Here is a 24,607-nt window from a genome sequence, read left to right as displayed (position 1 = left end):
TCCATTCCACACTTCCGATGGCTCTCCCGTAGGCAGCACTGCCCTGGACTCTCTCCAGCCATAGTCTATTGAGATTTTGGCCATGACTTTGCTTCCCATCCTTTCTCTCTCCAACTTGCTGGTCCCAGGAGGCTGTCAAGCAGGGACCAGCACCTTCCGATGCGTTACTGACCCCAGGTGAGTAGCAGCAGTTCTATAGGTCTGGGTGCTGGTTGGTGGCTGCTCCAGGTCGCTTCCCCATGGGGAGACTCTGTGGATCTCATCATGTCTTGCGTCTTCCTATGCGGTGCTATGCTTTCTTTCAGTCCGTGCTCCAGTTGCCCCATGGCTCCCTCTGTGTATTTCCGATGTTCCTCTGTTCCTTCTCTCTCAGGAATAGACGGATCCGTCTCCTTCACCGGGTCACACAGAGGCAGCTGTGAATTCACCATTTTTGCACAATGCCAAATTTATTTAGCCATCTGTAGGAAAACCAACGCCTTGGACCTGTATTTCATTTTAATAAGTTTTTCCTTTTTTTAAAGTGACAGATCCATTGTATTGGATGAGTTCTATTTTAAACCTTGTCATTCAAAATGGATGTGTGACCTCTAGTTTTAAAGGTTTGTTTCTTGTCCCGACTGCCATTTCTCTTTGCCTCTCTGTCTGGGTCACAGTCTTTCTCATCTCTACCTTTTTTCAGAGCATGGTTCTCTTCTCGGCTTTGTTTCTTCATGGCCTTCAGCAAGTTGCTGACCCCACCTGGCAGAGAGTTCTCATCTTTAGAAGTGAGATATTGTCACCAGACTTATTGAATTATGTGAGAACGAAGGACACTGGTGCAGCTGAATATTCTGCTCCCTCCCTTCCCCTCTCTATCAGCCCCTGTAATGATGATCAAATCAGGAAGCTCTGGTTCTTAAACCCACTCTCTCTGAGAAGGTTCAATCAGCTGAAGTCGATGCTGGCTGCTACGCTAGCTGGGTTGCTTAGCAACCCTGCACCAGTTGCAACCATCCTGGAAAAGCTTCCTGGAAAAGGATCGCATCAACCAGGTCTCACTGGTTGCAGGCTGACATAGTCATTAGCTAAAGCAAACTGGCAAAGCGCTCTTGCTAACCCCTTCGTGTTTATGATTCCTTTTCCAAGAATGATGCGTGACCCAATTAGAGAGCAGGGGTTCACAAAAACAAAAGCTTTCCTGAGACAATGCGTCCTTTAACTGTCACTGTTGGGGGGACCAGTTTACACTTAATTTGCTCTCCTGTAAGTAATTTGGCAATCAGATGAGAAGTTAAGGAAAGGCACATGGGAATCTATAAAGTAATGCCTCGTTAGAAGACCGCAGGAGACATGGGGCATCCGAGGCGAAGGCATGAGGAATAACTTACTTCCATAGACTTGGCGATGGAAAAGAAGTGGTTTGGCTACATGCAAATTAGCCTAGCCTGCCCTGAGGCTCATTTAACCCTCTCTCTTTCTCTCCTCTCTCTCTCTCTCTCTCTCTCTCTCTCTCTCTCTCTCTCTCTCTCTCTCCACAAGAGAGATCCTTTCTCAGACATCCCAAGTCCCTGGTACAGCTATGGAGAGGGCTTCACAGCAACACACTTGGCTTCCGCTGTGATGTTCCTCTAAGATGCTTCCTACAATGCCCCACATAACACATGACCCAGTGGAGCTGTCGGCCCACGTGGCTGACAGCCTCACCCGGTCAGTGTCTGGCCTCCTAAGGAACGTGGCCTTCACCCAATAGAAAGCTCACTGCCACAGGGGAGGAGACTGAGGCCCACATAAAGGACTGCCTAACTTCCAAGGTCTTAAGACTCTTGGCTAAACTGGGGCAGGAAGACAGGTATTCAAAGAGAGGGAGGCATTTATTTTGGTGGTTAGAATTTAGAAAATGGCAAATTTATCAAGAAGCGAGGCAAGTTATTTGATGCTCAGAAAAAATATTCTTAACTTAATAATTTAGAAACCCCTCCAGGATGGCAGTAAATACAATCACCAAAAGAAGAAACACCAACTATGAAGACATCTAGCAACTAGACAGAAAGATAATCGTTCTCAATTCTTCACATCCTTGGCTTACATTGCAGGGGTTCAAGGTGACGCACTGCCAAGGATAGAAGGCTTAAAATTTAAGGCCTTTCCTAGTTGACCTCCTCTACTTTCCATCCTTGTCTCTGGCTCACAAGCACACTCTCTGTCCATTTGCTCTGTCCTGAATGCCTGCCAGATTTCCCACCTCCCTGCTTTTACTTTTGCTGTTGCATTTGTGTGAAAGACACTGTCTCATCTTTTAGGGGTCTGGACTCAAGGCCCTCCTGCCATGAAGCATCAGGCCGAATGGGCACTTTCTTACCTTCAACTTCCCATCAAATTCCATTTTAATTAATTGCCATTTTAATTACTATCAGCCTATACCAGTGAGACTAGAAACAGCTGACATTAAATGGGAAGGAGCCCGGTAGGCACGTTCCATGTTGCCTCGCTTAGTCGTAGGAAAGACTTTTTAATTTGTGTAAGTCTTCATTGATTGAGTTATATATTCTTGCATGGAAGGACATGAGAAAATGCTAAGCGCCCTATGATAAGATTCATATTTAGTGAAAATGTGGCTGATTAAATAAAACAGCTAAAGATGAAAATAATTCATTTCTTTCAGCTGTGGGCACAATTGTTATTTTCCTGGTTGTTCTGTTTCAGGCATGCTGGGTGAAGGAGGATCTTCCTGGGATTCCATTTTGATACAGGGCAGGCCACTTCAGACCTGCATTTTTTTTTTTTTTTTTTTACAGCCAACAGTAGCTGGTCCCCGGTTCTCTCCTCACACGGAGCAAGGGCTGCGATCCTATGTTCTTGACAACTGAACCACATGTGTGATGTTACTTGTACAACTTGAAATGCATCTAAGATTTTGTGTCCAGGCCAGCTTCTGAATGAACATTCACTACGGTTAAATAAGAACACAGGGGGATGAACATGTTCCATTACTAACTCTTCAGGGGCACGCAGGGAATTCATTTTCTTGAGTATGACCATTCAACTGCATCAAAGCGTCCACAGTTGTTTGGGTCATTGGTTTCTTACTGAGGTTCCCTGTCCATTATGTTGGTTTTACAGTTCTGCCTGCCCAATCCTGGGACCGCAAGAGTGAGCTTTGGGTGCCACCTAGGGCACGCTTGTGGCTTGGGCTAGAGAGAACCTGCCTTTACCAGTGATCACGTTATTCTCTTGGGTCAGGGCATGCTGATAAATCCAGAAGTGCACTAGGTGTTTTTAGCCTCAACAAATGTAATAGCCACATCTTCTGCCTCTCTGAGTGAAGTAACAGGTTAGATATGAAAAAAAGTACATGATAAAAAAAATGAACACACAACGAAAAATCTCAACCCTTCAAAAGCACAAGTCTAAGAAGTATTTGTGCTGAACACTGGTAGTTGACATGGAAGTGGGGAAAGCACAGAAAGACAAATACATGCTATCAAGAGACTTTGGGTCACGCATTAAGCACCAGATACAGCAGGGTCTTAGCCCGAAGCTCGCCCAGAGAGGCAGACTCTAAAGTACTTACGTAGAGTCAGTGTCTTTCTCTTTCTTCCGTATTCCAAAGGCCTTCCTTGTACGTTTTTTCAGTCCTGTGGGAAGATGGCAAAGGGTCAGAAAGCAGTCGGCAGTACAGGTGATTATTGTATCCCGGAAGGGGCAGCCAGGCCTGGTGAACTCTACTGCACACACGACTCCAGAGCCAGAGGCCGGGGACTTCAAATTCAATGCCCCTTTCTTTGCTACTTGAGTGATTTCAAGACCAGTTTGGGCACCTTTGTGAAACCATGTCTCAAAGATAAAAAAAAAGGTAAAGAAATAGAAGAAGAAAAAGAAAGACTAGGGGTATTAGGGGTATAACTCAGTGGTTGAGCACCTGCCTAGCACAGACCAGGCCCTGGAGCAGTGGTTCTCAACCTTCCTAAAACTGAGGCCCTTTAATACAGTTTCTTGTGTTGTGGTGACCACCAACCATAAAATTATTTTCGTCGCTACTCCATGGCTGCCACTGGCTACCATTATGAATCGTCATGTAAATACTTGTGTTTTCTGATGGTCTTAGATGACCCCTGTGAAAGGGTCATTTGACCCCCAAGGAGTCGCAAGGCACAGGGGTTTAATCTCCAGTCCTGAAAAGAAAAGGGAAAGTTGCTGCACAAAGCTGTTAAATTTGCGTATTCAGAGAGCAGCGTTTGCAGATGTCTATGCATGCGAATATGTGAATATGATTCACTATTGAAGCTCCCACAGGTGTCTGTGAAGGCCGCGGCAGGGGAAGCTCTTAGACTCATAGGCAACATAAGGATGCGGTAACTGGGAAAGATCACAGGCTTTTCTTAGATGACGGCTACGTATCGGGAAGATCAAGACTTTGCCAAGAAACTGAATCACAGCTTTAGAATAGCCATTTCCAGGGTGGATCTGTACTTGAGACGTGGTAATTCTAAAAGGCGGAGAGATGAGCCATACTAGGAGAGCCGTGCACACCCCTCTCCCCGTCTCTCTGTACTGCACTTCCATCTCATCGTTAGCATGGGCAAGGCTGGGCTATTAACTAGTCCCTGAGCACACCCCACACTGGGACTCCAGCATCTCTTCCTCGGGATCTTCATCTCCAGTTGAGATGCACTGCTTATGTTGCCAATACTCGAAGTTCCAATTCATCCGTGAAGGGCGGGCCCCAAAGCCATACACTGATAGGACCTATCAATCTGATTGATGCTCTTGTATGTGTTAATATATCAATGATGCCTCTCATCAGCTATTTCAGATTCTCTGATGATCGTGAGCCTTCCTAGCCTAGAAGCCAGGGCCGCCCGGTTTGCATGTATGGTCCCTCCCATCAGCCCTCCCATTTTACAGAGGTATCAGGTGACATTTGCTGATTAAAGTTATGTTCCAAGAAAGCACCATGCAGACAGCAGTGTGGCCAGAAGGCCCCTTTCTTCCATGCGTATGAACTAAGCCCAGTCTGGGTCTGCCATTCTTGCTTGTCAAGGACCCGTGGAGACCTCCCATGTCCTACGTGTTCCCCCATTGGTGTAGGAGGTTCTTCTGTATTTGTGTTTCTTTCATTGGTTGAATAAAGAAACTGCCTTGGCCTTTTGATAGGGCAGAGTTGAGGTAGGCTGGGAGGACAGAACAGAATTCTGGGAGGAAGAAGGCAGAGACAGGCAGACGCCATGAATCTCTGGCCTGAGATGGACGTAGGTTAGAATCTTGCCGTTAAGCCACAGTCACGTGGTGATACACAGATTTAACAGATATGGGTTAATCAAGATGTAAGAGTTAACCAATAAGAGGCTAGAGATAATGGGCCAGGCAGTGTTTTAATTAATACAATTTCTGTGTGGTTATTTTGGGGGTTAAGTTAGCCGGGCATCTCCCCTTACAACACCCCATGTCCTATGTGTTCCCATCTCCTATGCGGTCCGCAGATCACATGTGGCTGGCTTTCTTATGTTGGCAAGTGCTGTCTTCCTATAGCAGATGCTTATGCAATCCGAACTGTAGGGAAAGCTGTGTTGAGAGAGAGAGAAGCCAACCACAAATCTGATATTGCTGGGCAGGGTGGGTTATCCCCATTATCTCAGCAGTTGGGAGGCTGAGACGGGGATTGGTGGAAGTCTGAAGCCAGCCTGGACTACAGAGTGAGGCCCTTCCTCTAAAATAACAAAATGAAAAACCCCAACCAACCAACCAAGCCAAAAATATGGCCACTGAAGTTTTGTCTGGCAGGAAGAACAAGCAGAGAAGTAGATAGGATCGGGCATTTGCTCTCGTCTTTCTCAAGGCTCGTGAGTCAGCGGAGACTCTGAGTCACTCATTAGCTGTCTCTAAAGATGCTACTCAAATATAGTTTCCAAAATGTCTCAGCGCAGCTCGATTTTTTGCATTTAATATTCATTCTATTTAAGATGTTTAGGTCTTTAAAATGTCAATGCTCTTTTTCAAACTCATTCCCCACACAAAACTCTTCCCCATTCCTCGTCACATAATGAGTTTACAGGGGAACTGGCTGACATTTCAAACTATTCATAATATTTAGGAACGCTTGCCCCCACCCCATTCTGTTTCATTTTTCTTTGTTAAAATCCCTCTCCCCTCTGTCTTATTCCCCCACAGGAACAAATGCCATAGTTACATAACCATCATTTTCTTCTTACCCCTTACCCCAGGCTTCAGCTTCTTGCTGCTTCCAGTTTAGCTTTAGGTTCATGATGACTGCAGTACTCATGAGTCACTGCTGGTGACTTCAGGAGCACAGCACAAACCCTCACTAACTCACATGCTCAAGTTCTTTACTCTGGTAACTCTACCTGTAAGAGATGGCATGCCCTTGCAAACAGATCAGGAGTCACCCACAACTTTCAGATTCCTGTATCAGAAACAGAACTGTTACATCCCATTAACTCATTTGAGCAGCAGCCAATAGGAACCTATGTAGGTCATGATGGTCCCAAGTTATCTGTTTTCCAGGAAAAAGTGCACCGGCGCAGACTTGGGGGACGTAGAGTTTTATCCCAGCATCGTTTCTGGCTGCAGAGCTTGCTGTTGCTTCTGTTCTTTGGGTTCCAGTCTTGGGTTTATAACAAGCGATGATAAGAGAAGGAATCACACACTCTTATAATCCTATGCCAACCTGGACCGTTAGTGTCACTGACTGTCCTGTTTCTTACACACAGAATATATGTATACACGGAATAGAGAAAGGAACATATAAGTATGTGTCATTTCAGGAAGCAGTCAAATGTTAACTAAGCATTAAAGAGTGGCCCCTCCATGCCGAGTGGAAAGACTTGAGAAGAGGAGGAGTATGCAAAGAAAACAGGGCACAAAGCAAATTCCTCTACCTACTGACTTCCTTGCCCAGAACCCCTGTTAAGGTGGAAGAAGAGAACAGATTATGCACACACTTGTCCACCCCCATCTTAGCCCCTACAGTCATAGATGGAGTGGTGTTTGTTCTAAGAAATTATGTATGCTAAAATGGCCCAAGGAGAAAACTGGATGTTAAATGCATTTTAGTTCAACAGAAAAGAAACATAAGAGGTCAAGCCAGGCTATTTTGCAATGAGAGAGGGGGAGAAACGTGAAAGAAACAAAGTACAATGTCTCAGAAGTTTCAGGCCTAAATAACTGCAAATGCCAAGCAACTCAATAGCATACCTTTATTTAAAATGTTCTGAAATAATTTTTGGTGATTTTTTTCAAAAAAAGTTCAATTGTGATACTCCCCCGTAGATAACAACAATGTTGTGTTGTGATAACAAAAGGAACACTTCTGGAAGCAGTGACAGATTTGTGACCTCCACTCTGTCCCTGTTTCCAGGAAAATTTGCAGAGAACAGGCACTTTCCTTTGTCAGGTATACGCGAAGCTTCCAGAAACACTTTACTCAGCTGCTAGTTCCTTTGATCTGGTCTCAGAAGCTCTGAAGGTAAATACCACGCTATTAGCACTCCACACTGGTGAAGGACAGGGCTGGCTTAAAACCATTTGCTCCATGGTCTTAAAGAGGAGGCCTTTCAAATGCAAGGAAAGGAAAGTTTCAAAAAGCCTTGGTTTTACTTCTGTGTGCTATCTGTCCACAGTGTGGTGATGAACAGTTTTTGTGACAAGCTAGAAACTGATCTGAACCAACATTTTCACTGAGTATTGGTATTGAAGCAAATTCCCACATCTGAATATTTGGAAAAACATTACCTGGCATTTCATAGTTCTCTATATGTGGCAAAAATTCCAAAGTATTTTGTATGGGCTGTGGACGTGGCTCAGTGGATAAAGCCCTTGCTTTGCAGTTAGGAGGCGCCTGAGTCACCAGAACTCAACGTAAAGCCAGATGCAGTGCTGTTCATCTAGGAGGCAGAGACAGGAGAAACCATGGAAACGTTGGGGCCATGAAGTTGCATAGGCTTTATAGCCCATCTTTACTGGTGGCCTTTTAACTGGTCAAAGGATCCAAAACAAAATAATTTCTTTTATATTCACAGGGGAATTTGGAATGTGGTAATAACAAAGCAACTATCACCAGTGTAGCTTCAGCGTAGCTCCTGCCTGACAACTTGCACCTGGGATATGGTCTAGGTCCTCCTGATTGTCATCTGTGTCACTGCAAGCAAAGTCTCTGGCTGATGGTTCCTGCCGAGATAAAGGCCAGGTACTTAGGATGGGGGCTTAGTCTTGGTATTAGTTGTATTTCTAACTGTCTTACTACTAATTTGATCTCAAGTTCCTGGTCCCTTGCCTTTACAGACAAGGTGGGCCGCTCTGCTCTCCAGGGCTATCAGGATTGCTATCAGTCCTTCCTCCTGTAGCAGAACCCAGCAACTCTGCTATGAAGCCGTCTGACTGTGCTGGATCTGTCTGACTCTGAACTGGGACTTTAACGGATGACCCTTCCTCATACTGTGTTGTATCTTTGGAGGGTTCTTCAGGGGCTCTTGTTTCGGTGGCTCCTTCTGCTTCTTGCACTGGTCTGTGTGCACCAAACCTTCCTCCCAAGGCTCAGATTTGTAGGCTTCTTTCCCTCTAGATCTTCAGCGCCATTCATATGTGCCAAGGTCAGTTTCATCATGTGTGAGGGTCTTTCTCTGTTTTCTAGTGCAAAGTTAACCTGGCTCACCTGGCTTGGGGCTCATCTCATCATTACTGTTGGAACAGAATGATTTGTTCCACCTTTGGGTCAAGACCTTGCATGCCCTCTATTTCTTTGTGCTTTCATGCTCGCTTTCCTTACACTGTTTTCTGCACCAAAGACTCACTGGGACTTGGCTCTCTACCTCATGCCTGTTCACTGCCAGGCAGTGCTCTTTGTATTGGAACAACCACAATGAAGCCTCCAACACTACCGGGGGGCGGGGAGGGGGGTGTGGTGCTGTTTTGGTTTCTTTTGTGCAGAGTCTTAGGAAGTGCTGATCAAAAAGACACGTAATCGGATGAGTTACTGAGACTCCACACAGAGACACCCCCTGCAGGACTTATCACTTAGACGAGACACCACAAAGTGAGCAGACATTCTAACTGTCCCTTGTCTCGCAGGAGTGCCCGTAGCTCTTGTGCCCGTCATTTGCCGAGCTGTCCTAGAGTTACATCATGTACTGAGCTGTACTGTCCACTGGTATCTGTGTCATGTCCAACGTTGGTAAGTTTCTGTGTCTCCGGAGTCCGTATCAGCGGCTTCTTCCAACCTTTTAGATACATAGCAGATGTTCTCCACATCAGGGGCACAGGGTGATGTTGCTCTCCATCTTGCTCTAGTTCAGTCCCGATGCCCGCATGATTTGTTGTCAAAGTCTTTCTCCTGTGAGGACTAGTAACCACTAGCTCGGCGCCATCTAAGTCATCCATTCTCTAGTGTCATTCTGAAGATTACACTAACACAGTTGTGAACATTAAGATTGTCTGAAGGTTTAGTCTTTGCACAAGTCTCTTCCCAGGTCGTGGCTCTTCGGCACAACAGGTGCAGGTAGGAGCCATTTTAAAACTTGCTTTGCCCAGCCTGGGTGGACGAGAAGACCCTGTGTGTCTTGCGGTGGGCGCACTGTCATGTGGATCAGCATTTGCACCATCCACGGGTCAGGGGCAGGGAACCCCTTCCTGCTCTCCCCCTCAGACTACCTACAACAGCCAGAGATCGAGTCATCTCCTTCATCCTTAAAATACATTCCTTTCGATGGATTGCAGATTAAAAACAAGTGAGTCCTTTAAATGCTTTGTAAAATTGAATTTGAAACAGAAATTATTGTGCTGATTGGTGTTTTTTTTTTTTCTGAAGCGCCTGCCGCCTAATTAAAACAAACAATCTGAACAACTTAAAACAGATGAGAACCTTCTTGCTATAAGAGTATACACTAGGGGAGCTGGTAAAGAGAGGACCTAAATTCGATCTCTAGAACCCATGGACGGAAAAAACTAAAACCCAAACCAAAAACAAAGACAAAAACAAGTAACAAGGAAAACAAAACAAGCCTGCCAGGCATGCACTTGGGACCCTAGCTAAGGAGGTGAAGATGGCTGGATCCTGGGGGCTTATTGGAGAGAGAATCAAAGACCTGCACTGTCTGTTTCATCTCTGAGTCTTCTCCACCGTGGATGGGAGGCACGAGGAGAAACTGCATTCTAAAGACCTCCCTGTCACACTGAGTCCTTGCTCCTCTTGTCCTTGGAAAATCTTTCTTAGCCATTACAACTATTTTTGCCTTCTTATCAAAAATAATGTCCCCTTCCAGTGTGATTTTTTTTTGTAATAGAAAGACATTTCTAGGAAAGTTGAGCCGTGCATTAATTAAACATGAAGACTATATTTTCATGTTGAAATATCTGTGTGTTTCCCGGTAAAGAGAGGGAAGCTAATAAAGGTTGGCTAAGTGGGTTATTTCTGTAACCAATGGGAATTTTCAGCTGGAGTCTTCATCAATGTCGAGGGTTGCTTCAAGGTGAATCACATGTAATGGAATTACTTATTTTCTGCATGAACCCAGGCCAAGCATTTAGTCTCAGTAATAAAAAACAGGCAAATTTAATTGCCCTGGGCATGATGCCTCATGCAGATGGCAACCTCAGCATGGCAATGTGTATTTATTGTGGTGGCTCCTGTGTCTCAGGAAGGATGCAGGGGCCTTGCACGTCAGCATCTCCTCTAAGGTTGGGAATTCCATGTAAATCCTCAGACAGGGTAGGGAAGTTCTCTTCCATGGAGTTAAATTCCCAGCCCTCCCTTCTGTTTTAAGTAAAAGCACTGTTTCAATTCAGACTGTTTTCGCGCCCCCCCCAAATATTACCCCAATTCTTCAGGTCATTTAAGATAGTCCTTCCTATGATGTTTTGTTATTTCTGATTTCCAGGGCTTACTTACTACCTAGGACATGGGAAGTGTTTATTGAAAGTGAATATTGGGAGGCAGCAGGAGTTGAGGCCAGTGTTCAGGAGTGTACGAGCTTGTGGCCGTCAGTTACATGCTTACTAGTTCATCTATACATTTGCATCTTTAATCAAAGGAATTATTCAAAGTTTGGCAGGCATGTCTTCTCTGGTCTGAATGTTCTAGTTTGACATTTCAGTGATCAAAGGATGTTCCAGGGAACTCTGTATTTAGTCAGTGCAAAGCCTGTTGACATGGCATTCTGAGCTAAGCCCATTGGGAAAGACCCCAATGACTATCTGACAGACAAGAACAAACAGCAGGTTCAAGTTCGGTATCTGGAAATGCACAGTGAGACACTGAAATGGAGAATCCCAAAGGCAACGAAAAACTTCAAGTGGCTAAAAAGGCTTTTTCCCCCAGAGAGAAATATTTGACCTTTCAGTGACATAGAAGGACATGTTAGAGAAGTCACAGAAAACATTTGAGACCAAAGGTCAGATTTGCTGTGCCAGGGTTAGTGGAACTGGGGAGGTGGGTGATCAGGATGGGAAGCAGGTGGACAACTTCTGATACGCTGTCAGGACAGCACCGAGACCCACCAGCAGCACGCTTAGCTGGGAAGGAAGTAGGAGCTGCCAGTCCCGACTTGGGTTCAACGCTCACCCTTGCTGCCTTCGGGAACAGGCTGCTGAATCTCTGAGCCTCCATCTTCTCAGTTAAGAATCGCAAAGGGTTTTTGGAAGTTTTCAGTGCTGTAAGAAATCTGTGTAGAGACTGCACTGTACTGGACACCACTTCTGAGTGTTTATTTCTCTTTCCTATCTTGACATGTTGATAGTTGTTAAACAACTCGGGTAGCTAAATGACGACACACGGGCAATTCAACACCTGATTTTCCACTGCCAGGAACTCTGTAGCTTTATTTCTCTGGAAATAATTTTTAAAAGCAACAACCATTTGAAAACAATCTGAATTTTAAAAGTCTCAACCTTGCCTTGGTCACAACAATCATAACAAATCAAAACTCACCCTCAAGTGATGCAGCCCCGTTAACAGTCAGCATAAGCAATGAGTGGGAAAAACGTTAAGGAATGTGTATTCCTGGATGAGCTAGAAAACATAGCATGGATGAAGTCTCCAGCCTTGATTGCAACTTTCATTCATCAACCAGTCCTCGCACGGTGACCTTCAAGCCATCAAGTGTTACTCCCACAGACCAAGAGGCACTGTGCCAGGCATATGGCATTTCCTGCTTCTAGCTTTTCATCAGACACAGGCTCTTGGAGAGCAACACCTCAGGTACTCACTTTATATGACTCCGCCCACTAGAGCCTTGAGGAACAAAGCAGTTTTTGTCTGTCTCTGTCCCTTCACATTCGTCGATTCTCCTCGGTCCCTGCAAACCCTCCCAACCCATCTGTGACACGTGGCACGGAGGCAGCACTGATCTCTAAGGCTTGGCCTGGATAAATTCTGGTTTCGAGGCACAAACAGAAAAACTCATTGAATTATAACTCCTCAAATCTCTCCTTTTGAAAAAGCAAAAGCCAACTGTGTGCAAGTTAAAAAAAAAAAAGAATCGAAAAGAAAGCAAACTGGACACCAATGGAAAAGGATTCTGTAAGCTGTAGCCCATACGCATTCCATCCAGAATGGAAGGAGGCCCTTTGGTAGATCTAAGATGGGTCATCATATTTACAACTTTATGCTTGGAAATAAATTTCTCAGAGGTCAGTTAAAAGTGGTTAAGTCTGTCTTACCCAGAAGGAAGCTGAGAGCAAAGGGAAATGTGGGATGAGATGCTACCACATTCCAAACATCCCGGGCTACTGGCCAGAGTTATTTAGGATGTATGACGCTAACTTCTGAAAGGAAATGGGATTAGTTTACAAATTAGAAACCTAAGAGCAGCTATCAAAATTCACAGATACCCACCCAAGTGCCTTGTATAAAATAATGTATCAGCTTTAACTTGCTACACCTTCCTGCACAGTCTGAATCATCTCTGAATGGCTTAGAGGGTCCACTATAATGTAAGTGCAATGTGTATAGTCATTATACCGTTTTTGATTTACATTATTTTTGTTACAATATTGCCATCTTTCATATTTTTCATGTGTGGTTGGTTGACCCCCAGATGCAGAACCTGTGGAAAGGAGGGGCTCGTGGCATGCACTTTGCCTTTTAGAAATTCTATTATGGCTAATGAACCCTTAAAAGGATCTCAGTTTTTCAGAACTAACTTCTATGAACAAAGAATGCTCACAGTACAATGTATGCATGTATGAAAATGTCTCCATGTAACACAACACATGCAATTCCTATGTACAAGAAATACTCTAAAAACAATAAAACGAGTTACTATAAACAGGACACGTAGCCTTAAGTTATTACAGACACACCCCACTGTTTTCATGCATCATCATATTAAAAATCATAGCACCCACTTTGCAGAAGACTGAAGTCTTCAAAGCCTACAGGCCTGTGTGAAGCACTTAATGTTCTTTTTGCCAAGTGGCTGGAGAAAGTGCTGGGGTACACAACACCCCAACCATACAGGAACTGAACTGTCTGCTTGCTCCCTGCTGAGACCCCCAGAGTGCTCCTGGTCCCATCTTCTCTGTTTTATTTCCTTGCTAATTATTATAGAAAAAGAAATTTGAATTTAGAAGGAAACAAAAGTACAGCAAGAACTGTCAGTGGTTGAAATGGATGAAGAATATAAAAATGCTCTTTTTACCAAGTGCTAACCTTTCAGGCTGGCTTCTCTTAAAGCACAGAAGAGGCCAAAAGGCATCTTTGCAAAAGCGTCCCCTAGTGGAAAAAGGATGTCATTGCAGGTCTTTAGCATCTCTGAATTTTTTTTTTCCAGTGACAGTGACTTTTGGATTCTTCCTTCTGATTTCACTTGTCATCAGTGTCCAGCATAAACCCCTCTGCACAATGGTGCAACCATGACACTTACCAAACGCCCAATTGCAGGGGGCCATGTTTGCAATAGCTCAAGGTTTTCCACCTGCCTAAGGGCACTATCTAGTATTCAGCAAGTTCTATTCATAAATAACAAGCACAATTTCCTGAATAACGCAGGAGGAAACTCCAGACCATGGTAGCTCAGTGTCTCAGGGCTAGTCATTTGCAGGAATAACAGTACTTGCTTTGAAGTATTAGAGACCAATAAGGTGAGTTTATGGTTAGGAGCAGATTCCAAACTCTAATGAGCCTTACCAACTTTTAAGAGGCATTTCAGAATGTCTATTATAGGGCCCAGGTCCCAGCATGCCAATATTACAGTTCAGAGATACGAATGCAGGAGTCCAGTCCTGTTATTTGGATGGTGTCTGTCTTGAAATTGCAGGAAAGATGTTCTCATGAAAGTGGTCTCTACACTACAACAGACAAGGTCCATCCAAGGAGCAGTGGCTCTGATTCTCTTTTCGGTCACACACTCCCTTCAGGATTTAATACAAATCATTCATTCTGTTTTCAGGAAATACAGGCATGAATGAATATTTGCCAATGTGTGTATATTAAGTCCAGGGACTTTACAGTCTTCCTAAATGGATCTGTGAGTGTCATGCCAAGTCCTTCATTCTACAGCCATGCATCGTTTGCCTACCGTGTACCGACACATAGCAAACCATCAAGGCAGAGATGACCCAGATGCACCAAGCATCTGGTGACTCTTTATCAAATAGTCAATGAGTGACTTCACACCTTGAAATAATCAGAGTCTGAGTCAGGCTTAACACACACAGTATGTGGTGTCAATAATGGATGCACTAAGTTAGAGTCAATCATCCAAGCCACTCCCACAGGCTACTTAAACTGCCCCCCCCCAGAGAATAAACACATGGTGGCCGGGTTTGGTGTGGTCTCCCCTTCTCTCTCTCTTTCCCTCACCATGCTTTCCGGCTGCCACCCAGGAGCAATGCATTCAACATAGGCATCTTTTATTTGGTCTGATTGGAATTATTTGCATCGGCGGAGAGGTTCTGCTAAGAAATATTCCTAACAGTGTGTGTCAGGGTGGGTGGTGGTTGAGTTCTTTCTTTGTAGTCCAGGCTGCCCTTAAACTCATGGCAATCCTGCCTCAGTCTCCCAAGTGCTGGGATTAGAGGCGTATGCCACTATGTCAGACTTGGGATAATAACTTTGGAAGTTGCTTTATGACAAAAGGCTGGCCTCTAACTCTATAATTCCCATATCTTGAAATTAATTATATCTGAGAGGTCCCAAAGCATGTTGAGATAAAGAGATCTACATGGAGGGAGGAAAAAGGTGACTTACACCACCTAAAATATTTAGGGGGATTCCAACACTGGAGTCACATGGGTTTGAGGCAGAAAGCAATGGAAAGCACCCAGACACACTCTGACGCATGTCATCCTCTGCTAAAACACAGCTAATTGAACCATGGAGACAGGCAGTGGCGTCAGGCAGCAAATTTTCATATCCTCTTCCTGCTTATCCTCAGTCGCCAAATTAGTCTTCACCTGTGTTTCCTTTTAGATAAAAATACGAACCCATTACAAACTGCCCTGACAAGAATTATCAGCTTGAGTTTGGCTAGAAAGGGGTTGGGAATTGTTGTTGGACTCTATTTTCTAAGAGTTCTGGGATATGTCAGCTCACAGTCCTTTTCCCCACCTATATCTACACTGACTGTCTCCCCCCAGAGTCATGCCCTTTTAGACCCAGCCTGGCCAAATGGCTGTGATAAGTTTCCTTAAATTCAAGCACTTTGAGTCAAAAACAGTGACACGTGACGATTCCGTGGAGGTGCCAGCGGAATGTTACATCTCTTTGGTTTTCCCTGGCAACTGTCCATCTCTACCCTCTCTCTCCCCTGTGGGTAAGACACCTGCCTGGTTCAATGCCCTAAGCTCATGGACCCCACACATGGGGCTTGAAGCATTGATGGGGAGCTACAGGTTATTGGAGGAGGATGCTTTTGAAGTCTACCCAGATGATGCCTTCCAAAGTCACACACACAGCGAACTGGATGACGTATGTGGGAAATGAAAAAACACTTCTCTATTTTGTATTAAAATACAAGAAGACAGCGGCAGGTGATACTACAAAATTTGGTAAAGATTAGAAGTCAAGGGACTCTTTATGCCATCGTGGTGATGCAGACTTCAGCCTATAGGTTCCTGGGAAGTGCATCCAAGCTTTCAGAGAAGAATTTCCCCAGTTAGATTTGTATGTAGCAAGGAAGATGGGGGAAAGAGTGAAAACTAGGTTTCGAGAACCTTGACATCATCCAGTCAAGAATTCTTATGGGTGTCCTGAAATAGACAGTACCATAAACACAGACAGAAAACAAGGGGGTTCAATAATTGTGTAGGAGACACGGTAGAAAGGGGACTCTGTTGCGTTGATGGAGTGAGGAGAACCATGGGTGGCTGGAAGTTAAGGGTGGACTGGCCAGGCAGGTCATACAGACAAACGGCGCACCCCACCCCTGCCCGTGAAGTCGGCCACATAGCTACACAGTGCTAATAACGCATGCAGTGGATGTCTTCCCCATCACACAGTGTGTCCTTTCCTTCATTTCATGGAGAAGGATTTGAACTTATGGTCTTGCAAAGTCACGCAACAGGCAGCCGTAGAGTGAGGGCTCAGATTCAGGTTTAGGTGCCTGGATCTAGGACTTTTTTTTTTTTCACATTAAACCATACAAAGCAGTTCACTTTGGATATTTTGGGAAGTTCAAATGCTTTAACTTAAGCTGTCTACACTGCTCTCCAGTAGAGGAGTCTCACCTAGGATGCTTGGGATGGAAAGGTAGGCTGCTCCAGCATTAATCATTTCCGACTCAGGTGGCTTCTGGAGCCTGGTGGTTTCTTACATAAAATAATATGTTACATATGACACACAGGTTACAATGCTGGGAATAGGCCCAAGGAATAAGGTGGATGGTCTTAGCAAGTTTGATTAGCAGTAAAATGTCCCTTTATACTCAATACTGTGTTTTTTTTCTGACAGCTTGGATTTAGCTTAGAGTTATTCTCTGGACACAGAATCTATTACCTTACCAGGATACTGAGAAGTTCAAACAAGACAGCACTTATGAAGGGATTCATAAGCTACTTTACAGTGGATCTCACTGATGTTACAGAGTTGTTGACTCTATCTCTGGTCAATATGAAATGAAAGGGAGGTGGTGAAACACAAATGTCCGGCAGACTCTGAGTCCCCATATCATCATGGTCCCAAACTCACCTGGGGGGTTTAGATACAGGTCATAACAATCCTTATTGCTCTTTTTACTGTTTAACTTGGCCTTCATTTCTAAATCTCTCCACAGATATATTTTGTCAAAAAAGATTAGACTCTCCTGCTCTAAACGTTTACAACAAGCTCCTTTTTTCTTTTTCCCTCTACCCTTGTGCTGGGGATGGAACCCACAGCTTCAGCCATGCTAGGCAAGTGGTCCACCTCTGAGCTACCTACTCAGCCCCAGAGTAAGCTCGTGATGAAGGTTCTTTTCAGTAGGTATCCCAGGCCCAGGGTAGCGCAAGGCGATTGCCTAGTTCTTCTATATTATACACAGACTGTACATATCCAAAAGCCCTACAGATCATGTCAGTGTATCTTCTTTCAATCAGTTTTAAATTTTCCTTGCTCATTCTTAAGACTGAGATGCCACTCATACGCCACTAACCACAGTGTCCAAACTTACTCTCACACTAACTATGGAATTTTATAGACAAAGCCTGTAAAGATTATGAATTACTATATTAAAACATATACATCACACTTTGTTGAAAATCTTGACAAATAATACAAATGAACAAAACACTTTTATCTCATAAGCAACCTGTAAAATCCTGCGATCCTCTCTTGAAAGACAAAACATTCTGTTTACTTCTCTCCTTCAGAGATAAACCCTTGTCCAAATTCAGCAGCTTCTCGTTTCTCACCTAAGAAGCCTGATCCATTTAGCCTTCACTTACTTCATAAGCTGTGAAGTAAACTTGCTCATGTCTCTTTCTGACACATGTTTGCAAAGGGGAGTTGGCAATATACACACAAAGACCACTATTTCTTGCAGGTAACAATTAGAACCCAGCATGCTATTTCAGAGAGATCAGTAGCTCCTGGCGGGCTTCCTTTGGTCATGCTTCTAAAGCGGCATAGGAACTCTCCTATGCATGGGTTCTGGAAAATTTCTAGTACCATCACCTTCCTCTTCATATACTATTATTCATATTAATATTATTATTAGTAGTAGTATTCATATCAATGAGGGGAGCATGCTGAACGAGAGTGGACCAAACACTACTCTCTGTCCTATGATGTACAGATCACGCATGGAGCTTTCAAAGTTTCTGTGTCCCAGTGTCTCACCTTTTAAGTGTTTATAGCTCTGGGGTTAGGCATTTTACATCAGAAAGTTCCCCAAATGATTCTGATGGAGTTGCTCCACGGCTCGGTGTATTAGTTACTCCTGTCATTGCCATGGAAAACACTTGAAGGAAGCAATTTTCAGTAGGAGGTATTTACTTTGGCTCACAGTCTCAGGAGACTTTAGTCAGTCTTTCAAGATGGAGAAAACAAGACAGAAGGAGCTGCTCAGTCTGAGTTGGCAAGTGTGTGCAGGGAAGTGGCTGTGCACATCTTGGCTGATCAAGAAGTAGAAACAGCGCCACCAAATGTTGGGTGGTGGTGGTGCATGCCTTCAATCCCAGCACCCAGGAGGCAGAAGCAGGCAGATTTCTGGGGCTTCAAAGTCATCCTGGTCTACAGAACGAGTTCTAGAACAGCCAGGGCTACACAGAGAAACCCTTTCTTGAAAGACAAAAAAGAGAGGAGGAGGAAAAGAAGGAGGAGGAGGTAGAGAAGAAGGAACAGGAGAAGGAGAAGGCAGCAGCAGTGGTAGAGGCAGCTCAACCAGAATCATTTGGCTATACTGTCATAGACTCACTCTGGGTGACTCACTTCCGCCGGCTAGGCACCGTGTCTCAGAGGTTCTATAACAACCCACATCAAATCATTATCTGGGGACGTAATGTTTAAACACACAAGCTTGTGGGGCACATTTCAGACACAGTGCTTTGGAGGCTGAGGTCACGTGAGTCAAGTCTAGGGCCTGGTTCCCTCTCAGCACCCGAGCTTTGACGCTTTGAGGAATCATTAGGGGTGCTAAGTTCCCCCTGAGAACACGGCTGCTGCCAGAGATCCGGTGGGTGTAAAAGGCCCAAAGCCAAGTTCTAGCTTGTGTCTGTGTTCTACCGAGTCTGCTATTCACAGGGCACCCAGGGCACCTTTGTCAACACATGAAGGAATTATTCAGGGGTGCTGAACACACTGTATCACAAAGGTGCCATTTACAGGGGAAAGTGAGCCATGTACTAATTGAGAAACGCTGCTTTTCTTTTTCTGTTTGGCACCGTAAGGGATAATTCCCCAGTTGAGAAATACAGAAACTAAGGCCTTGAGAGGTTAAGTCCAGGTTCAACAGGAAGAAGTTAAACAACATTCCTGTACGCCATGTTCCTCTTGAGAGTCAAGGAAAGAGCAAGCCTGGAGGACGATAGTATTTCCAGGGCGGGAGCCTAAAAGGGGGAGCCACTTGCTCATTCACACCGGAAGCCTGTCATCTTCCTGAAAGTCCTACAGAAGAAAAGATGGCACAGAATGATCATACAGTCTGCATTTTCTCCTTGCAAGCACAAGACGAGAACCAGCTGCCCTGGGAAGCCACTGTGATGCGCACAACATTGAAAATAACTATACATTGAATTCAGATGAAATATTATCAGGTACTGACTCTCACCATTCTATGAAGTGGGATTATTACTGACATCTGATAGATGAGGCAACACAAGGTAAGAGGCTTTCAACGGTCGCTGGAAAGAACATAAAAGAACGGCCTCTGAGCATCCAGACTCTGGATCTAAGGTGTGTGTGGTCCTCAGGGTGAGACAGCTGTGGAGGGCTGAGCCTAAAGGTGCACTTAATACTGTTCAGTGTGTTTATTCAGCTCGAACGCAGCTCCTTGCACCCTGGTGTCTTGTGCATTTTTCTCACACGTACACAGCATCAAAGGGGGCAGTGAGTAGGCAGCCGTTAGAGATCTGGTGGGGCTGGTCAAGACTACACTTCAAAGAATGCCTTCAATGATGTTTAAACTATTTGCACAGCTTTTCTCTGATATACAGTTTATAATAAGAATCTACTATCCATCCAGCTAGTTATTCCATCCTATTCAGTGACAAGGTGACAATCAACGGTATTTCCCACTGGGGTCTTTCCTGGTTTGGGCTTTGCACCTGCTCCAAGCCAAAAGATGTTTTTCAACTCTGCATACATGAACATGCCATGCCTCTGCCTGAGACTGGCCAGTTCTGTCTCGGTAAAGTGTGTCCCCATTCTTGACCTGGAAAACATCTCTTGCCGTAGCTGCTTCTAACCACTGGCTGCTTCTGCTACTCTCCCTGGGCCATGTGGTTATACCCGCATCCCTCATCTCTCCCCCATCCCTCCCAGCATGCTTTTCCGGTTTCTGCTTCCTTCTACTTCCCCTGGAAAACATCCTTAATGGTCAGGGTGAAGCTTAATCATCAACCCTTCTCACTGAGACTCAGGAGCTTGCAAATGCCTGATCCCTGAGACAACACAAGCAGATGGCAGCATCCCTCTGAGTGGAGGAGAGGGCCTCTTTGCTCTCTGGGTTTTCAGTTTCCAACAGAATGACTGACCATGCATAGTCCATAAATATTGGAAGTATTGGTTAAAATCACAGAAAGTATCAATCTGAGATACATTTTAGTTTAAATGTGAGCCAGAAGGACAGTTTCATATTGAAGCTTTTTAAAAGTTGAATTTCTAGCTTATTAAGATGAGCCTAAAGGCACAGAGACCAACTGTTTAGTGTGCTTCTCATGAGGGTATGTGTTAAAATACCTGAACGAACCCTGAACACAGAGGAAAACCGCCCACAGCTGGGGGAAGTTGTGTTTTAAACGCTCCTTCCCATGGAAGTCAAGAAGTCTTGGAAAGCTTCTATCAGCGTTTTGCTTGGACTTCAGATTTTAACGTGCAGGATTTATCAGCATCTGTCCCAGGATAAGAAGATGGTGCAAGGATCGTCTCTGTGTGGGCTAAAGGGAAAATCCAGACTCTCTGCAGTGTTAAATTGGAGCTTGCTCTAGCTTGAAAATAGATCTCAAGTATCCAGTTCCCCGAGAGGCAGGCTCAGTCAGGAAACTGTAGGAGCCGTTCTCTGTGAGGCCCTGGGATCTCCTTGGTTATGGGGCCGGAAGGGGTCTTAATACTGCCTGAGGTTCCATACAGACCGCCCATGCGTGCTTTATTACCATATTACCCCGTGCCTTCCTCTCATACTCAGAATCCAGAGGGTCACCGCGGAAGCCAGTCACGCATTCCTGGGCTAGGATGCAGAGGGTAGGTAGCCTGCCTTTTCCTGTTGCGAATTCAGACTGAAAGAAGACGAACAATTTGGAGAAAGCATGGCTTCTCAGGGGGAGTGCGGGAAGGGGCACCAAGATGCCGCCATTTATCATAGTTCCGAGTCCCGACGGTCTGTGAGTTCTTCAGCAGCCAGCCGCTGCAGCCTCAGGCACTTGCCAGGGGTGAGGACTTGGATTAGTCACCCAAACCCCCAAGTCTGTTTCTGAGAGAGTAAAATTAGGCTGATTGGGATGGGGGATGACTCAGTAGAGACAGTACTTGCCAGCACGCGTGAGGCTATGAATTCAATCTCCAGGATCCACAAAACGGCTGGCATGGCAGCCTGTACCTGTGCCGGGGAAAGACAGACTGGGGAATCCCTGAGCCTTACCTGCCTGCCAGCCTAGCCTAACCTAGGAGCCCAAAGTTCCAGCAAGAGACCTTGTTTCAAAAAATAGGGTAGAGCCAGGTGGTGATAGTGCACGTCTTTTAATTCTCAGCACCTGGGATGCTGATGCAGGGGGAATCTCTGAGTTCAAGATCAGGTGGTCTACACATCAAGTTCTAGGCCAGGCAAGGTTTCCTAGTGAGACTGCCTATAATAGTAATAATAATGATGATGATGATGATGATGATGATGATGATGATGATGATGATGATGATGATAATACACAGAGATGGCTTAGCAGTTTCAGAGCACCTACAAAGCAGCTTACAACTATAACTGTAGCCCCAGGAGATCTGATGCCATCATGATACATGCACATGGTGCAAAGACATACCTGCAGGCAAAACACCCATACTTACAAGAAATAAATAAAGAAGAGTGGATATTTGCTGAGGACAAAAATCTGAGGTTGACCTCTGGCCCCCCCATACACATGTGCACACACATGCACCACAACACGAACACACACGCACACATTGATCCTTCCCATCTTATGGACTTTTCTTAAAGAGTACAGACAGTAATATGGGCGCCTTAGCCACCTCAGAGCCCTGGGCCTAAGGGATGTATACGGGAAATGGAAATACCTAATTGTCCTTTCTGCTCACTGAACACTGAGGACCAAGTGACTTGGTGACTATATAGGGTCCTAAGAGCTGAGTAATTGATTGAAAAATACGATACATGCTAGCTGAAAGAAAAACCACCTTTTGTATTTGTGACCAAGCACTCTTAATGAAGGAAGCATTCGCTTGCTGGACTCTGCCTCCTGCCTTTTCGCTTCCATGTTGGTTTCTGTGGTGTGCGCAGGTCATCAGTGAGCATTCAAAGCCCAGACTGCTAGGACGTGAAATCATTTAAGAAAATGTGGTTAAACTTGTCCACAGCTTGGAAGGTCTGACTTTTGATCAGGCCATAGTCAGGAGAGGAAATAAATATTTTCAGATAAATAAATCATTCTATTTTTTCCTAGTTCTTATCCCTTTTACTTAAGTTCTCTAGATGTAAAAGCAAAGAAAACCAATTTTAAAAACCTAACTCTTAGCCAGATTTAGTGGCACACACCTTTCATCTCAGCACTTGGGAGATAGAGGCAGGCGAACCTCTGTGATTTTTGAGGCCAGCCTGGTTTATAGAGTGAGTTCCAGGACAGCTAAAGCTACAGAGAAACCCTGTCTCGAAAAAACAAATACCCATCTCTTTTTCCAGGTTGACAGTCACCTGAGACAGCACTGTAAGAAACTAATGAGCAGGAGGGAACAGGAGGAGAGGAGGAAGGGGAAACTGGTTGGTATGTAAAATAAATAAAAATACTCAATAAAAAAACAAACAGACAAAAAGTCTGATGAGCTTCTGCACTTAGGTTTCCAGTACATGCTGACTCTTAGAGAAATAACAGGGAGCTTTAAACGTAAGCTTGCCTAGGGCTTGATTTCCTCCACAGGACTGATTTGCTGCTTTTCTATGCCACATCCCCCTTCTTTTTTTTTTTCCATGTTCATTTTATTTTTATTGCTTTAGTATCTCAAAGGGGAAAAGAGATGAAAAGATGGTACAAAGCTTAGGAGAAGCATTTGGAGAGTGACTTCAATCACTGCTGGGCACCAGAAATTTCTTTCAAAAGTTTAACATGATAGCATCAGAGAGAGGGTGCAGGTGAAGTGATTACCCCATTTGGGATTATCTGTGGAGAACCAGAAACTATTTTGTAGCATCCTCTTATTCTCTATTCTTTAATGGCAAAATTCTTGTTTATCAAGAACTTCTTGGTGAGCAGCTGCAAACAATTTGCTTTTAGTTATTGATTTTACGGCTGTATCTGAGTGACTACTTTACACTGGGTTCTTACTGCTTGTTCCAGCCACGCCTCCCCTTTTGCTGCACTTCCATCTACTCCCAAGAATCTACAAGGATGACTCCAGCTAAAAACTTCTATAAACAAAACACTTTTTAATGTTAACATTCTATTCTGTCTTAGATGTTTTGTAAATGGAATGTAAGAAGTCTCTTAGTATTCAAAGTTTTAAATGCCCATTTTTTTTTTTAAACTGGCATGACAGACATGCCGAATGACTTCCAGTTCAGTAGATGGAAGCACATCCCCCTTCTTTTCTTGCTTTTCTTTCCTCTTCCTCTTCTCTTCCTCCTATTTTTGTAGTGTTGGACATTGCACCTAGGCCTTTCCCATACTATCTATGTGTTCTACCACCAAGCTACGGCTCTATCGCTTCCCGCTTCTTGGTCTAGAAATAATTTGAACTCTGTCACATCTGGAGTTCATGGATACATCTGGAACTCCTTTTTCTTTTTTTAAGGAATGATATAATTAAATGAAAAAGAATCCCACACTGGGGGATATTTGTTTATGAATGATAAAAGCATTTCAGCAAGCTTGGAGTTCATATTCAGAAGCAGAAAAGACGGGAGAAGACCAAAATGTGAACGAGTAAAATTTAGCGTCCAGGGCAGCTGATGGGGTGTGCCAGAGAACCCCACATGATGGGCTGGAGAAGGACAGCACCAGCGCTGAGCTCAGGGCTCCATCTTGTGTCAGTGGTAACTCACTGTTGGTGGTGGCCTTGCAGACCTGCGGAGAGCGGTAGGAAGGATTCAGAGGGAGCATCCGGGCTCTCCAGAAAACCATATGCCAGGATCAACAGCTGACCTCCGCAAGGGGCTGGGCACCGATGGGCAGCACAGTTGCTCCATATTTGCTACATCTGCTAAGCACCCTCTTTTCCCATTTCCAACGGGAAAATAAAGAGCAGTAACTCATGTTTTTACTGGCTTATTTTAGTTTCATATTAAAAATAGAAAAAAAAACCTAGAAATTTCTTTCATGTTTT

The 24,607-nt window shown here is 44.5% G+C and overlaps 1 protein-coding gene across 16 annotated transcripts in view; it reads right to left on the bottom strand.

Moving 5' to 3' along the window:
* Positions 1 to 24,607, bottom strand: part of Sgip1 (SH3 domain GRB2 like endophilin interacting protein 1) — a 188,920-nt gene that overhangs the window by 104,389 nt on the left and 59,924 nt on the right. For all 16 annotated transcript variants that reach the window (XM_026781966.1, XM_005353475.3, XM_026781969.1 and 13 more), the window contains one exon: positions 3,554 to 3,617. In XM_026781966.1, coding sequence (XP_026637767.1) covers positions 3,554 to 3,617 — 64 coding nt within the window. The remainder of the gene's footprint in view (positions 1 to 3,553; positions 3,618 to 24,607) is intronic.

Source organism: Microtus ochrogaster, chromosome 10 (assembly GCF_000317375.1).
Source record: "Microtus ochrogaster isolate Prairie Vole_2 chromosome 10, MicOch1.0, whole genome shotgun sequence".
Taxonomy (NCBI): Eukaryota; Metazoa; Chordata; class Mammalia; order Rodentia; family Cricetidae; genus Microtus; species Microtus ochrogaster.
This window is presented reverse-complemented; position numbering and strand designations above follow the sequence as displayed.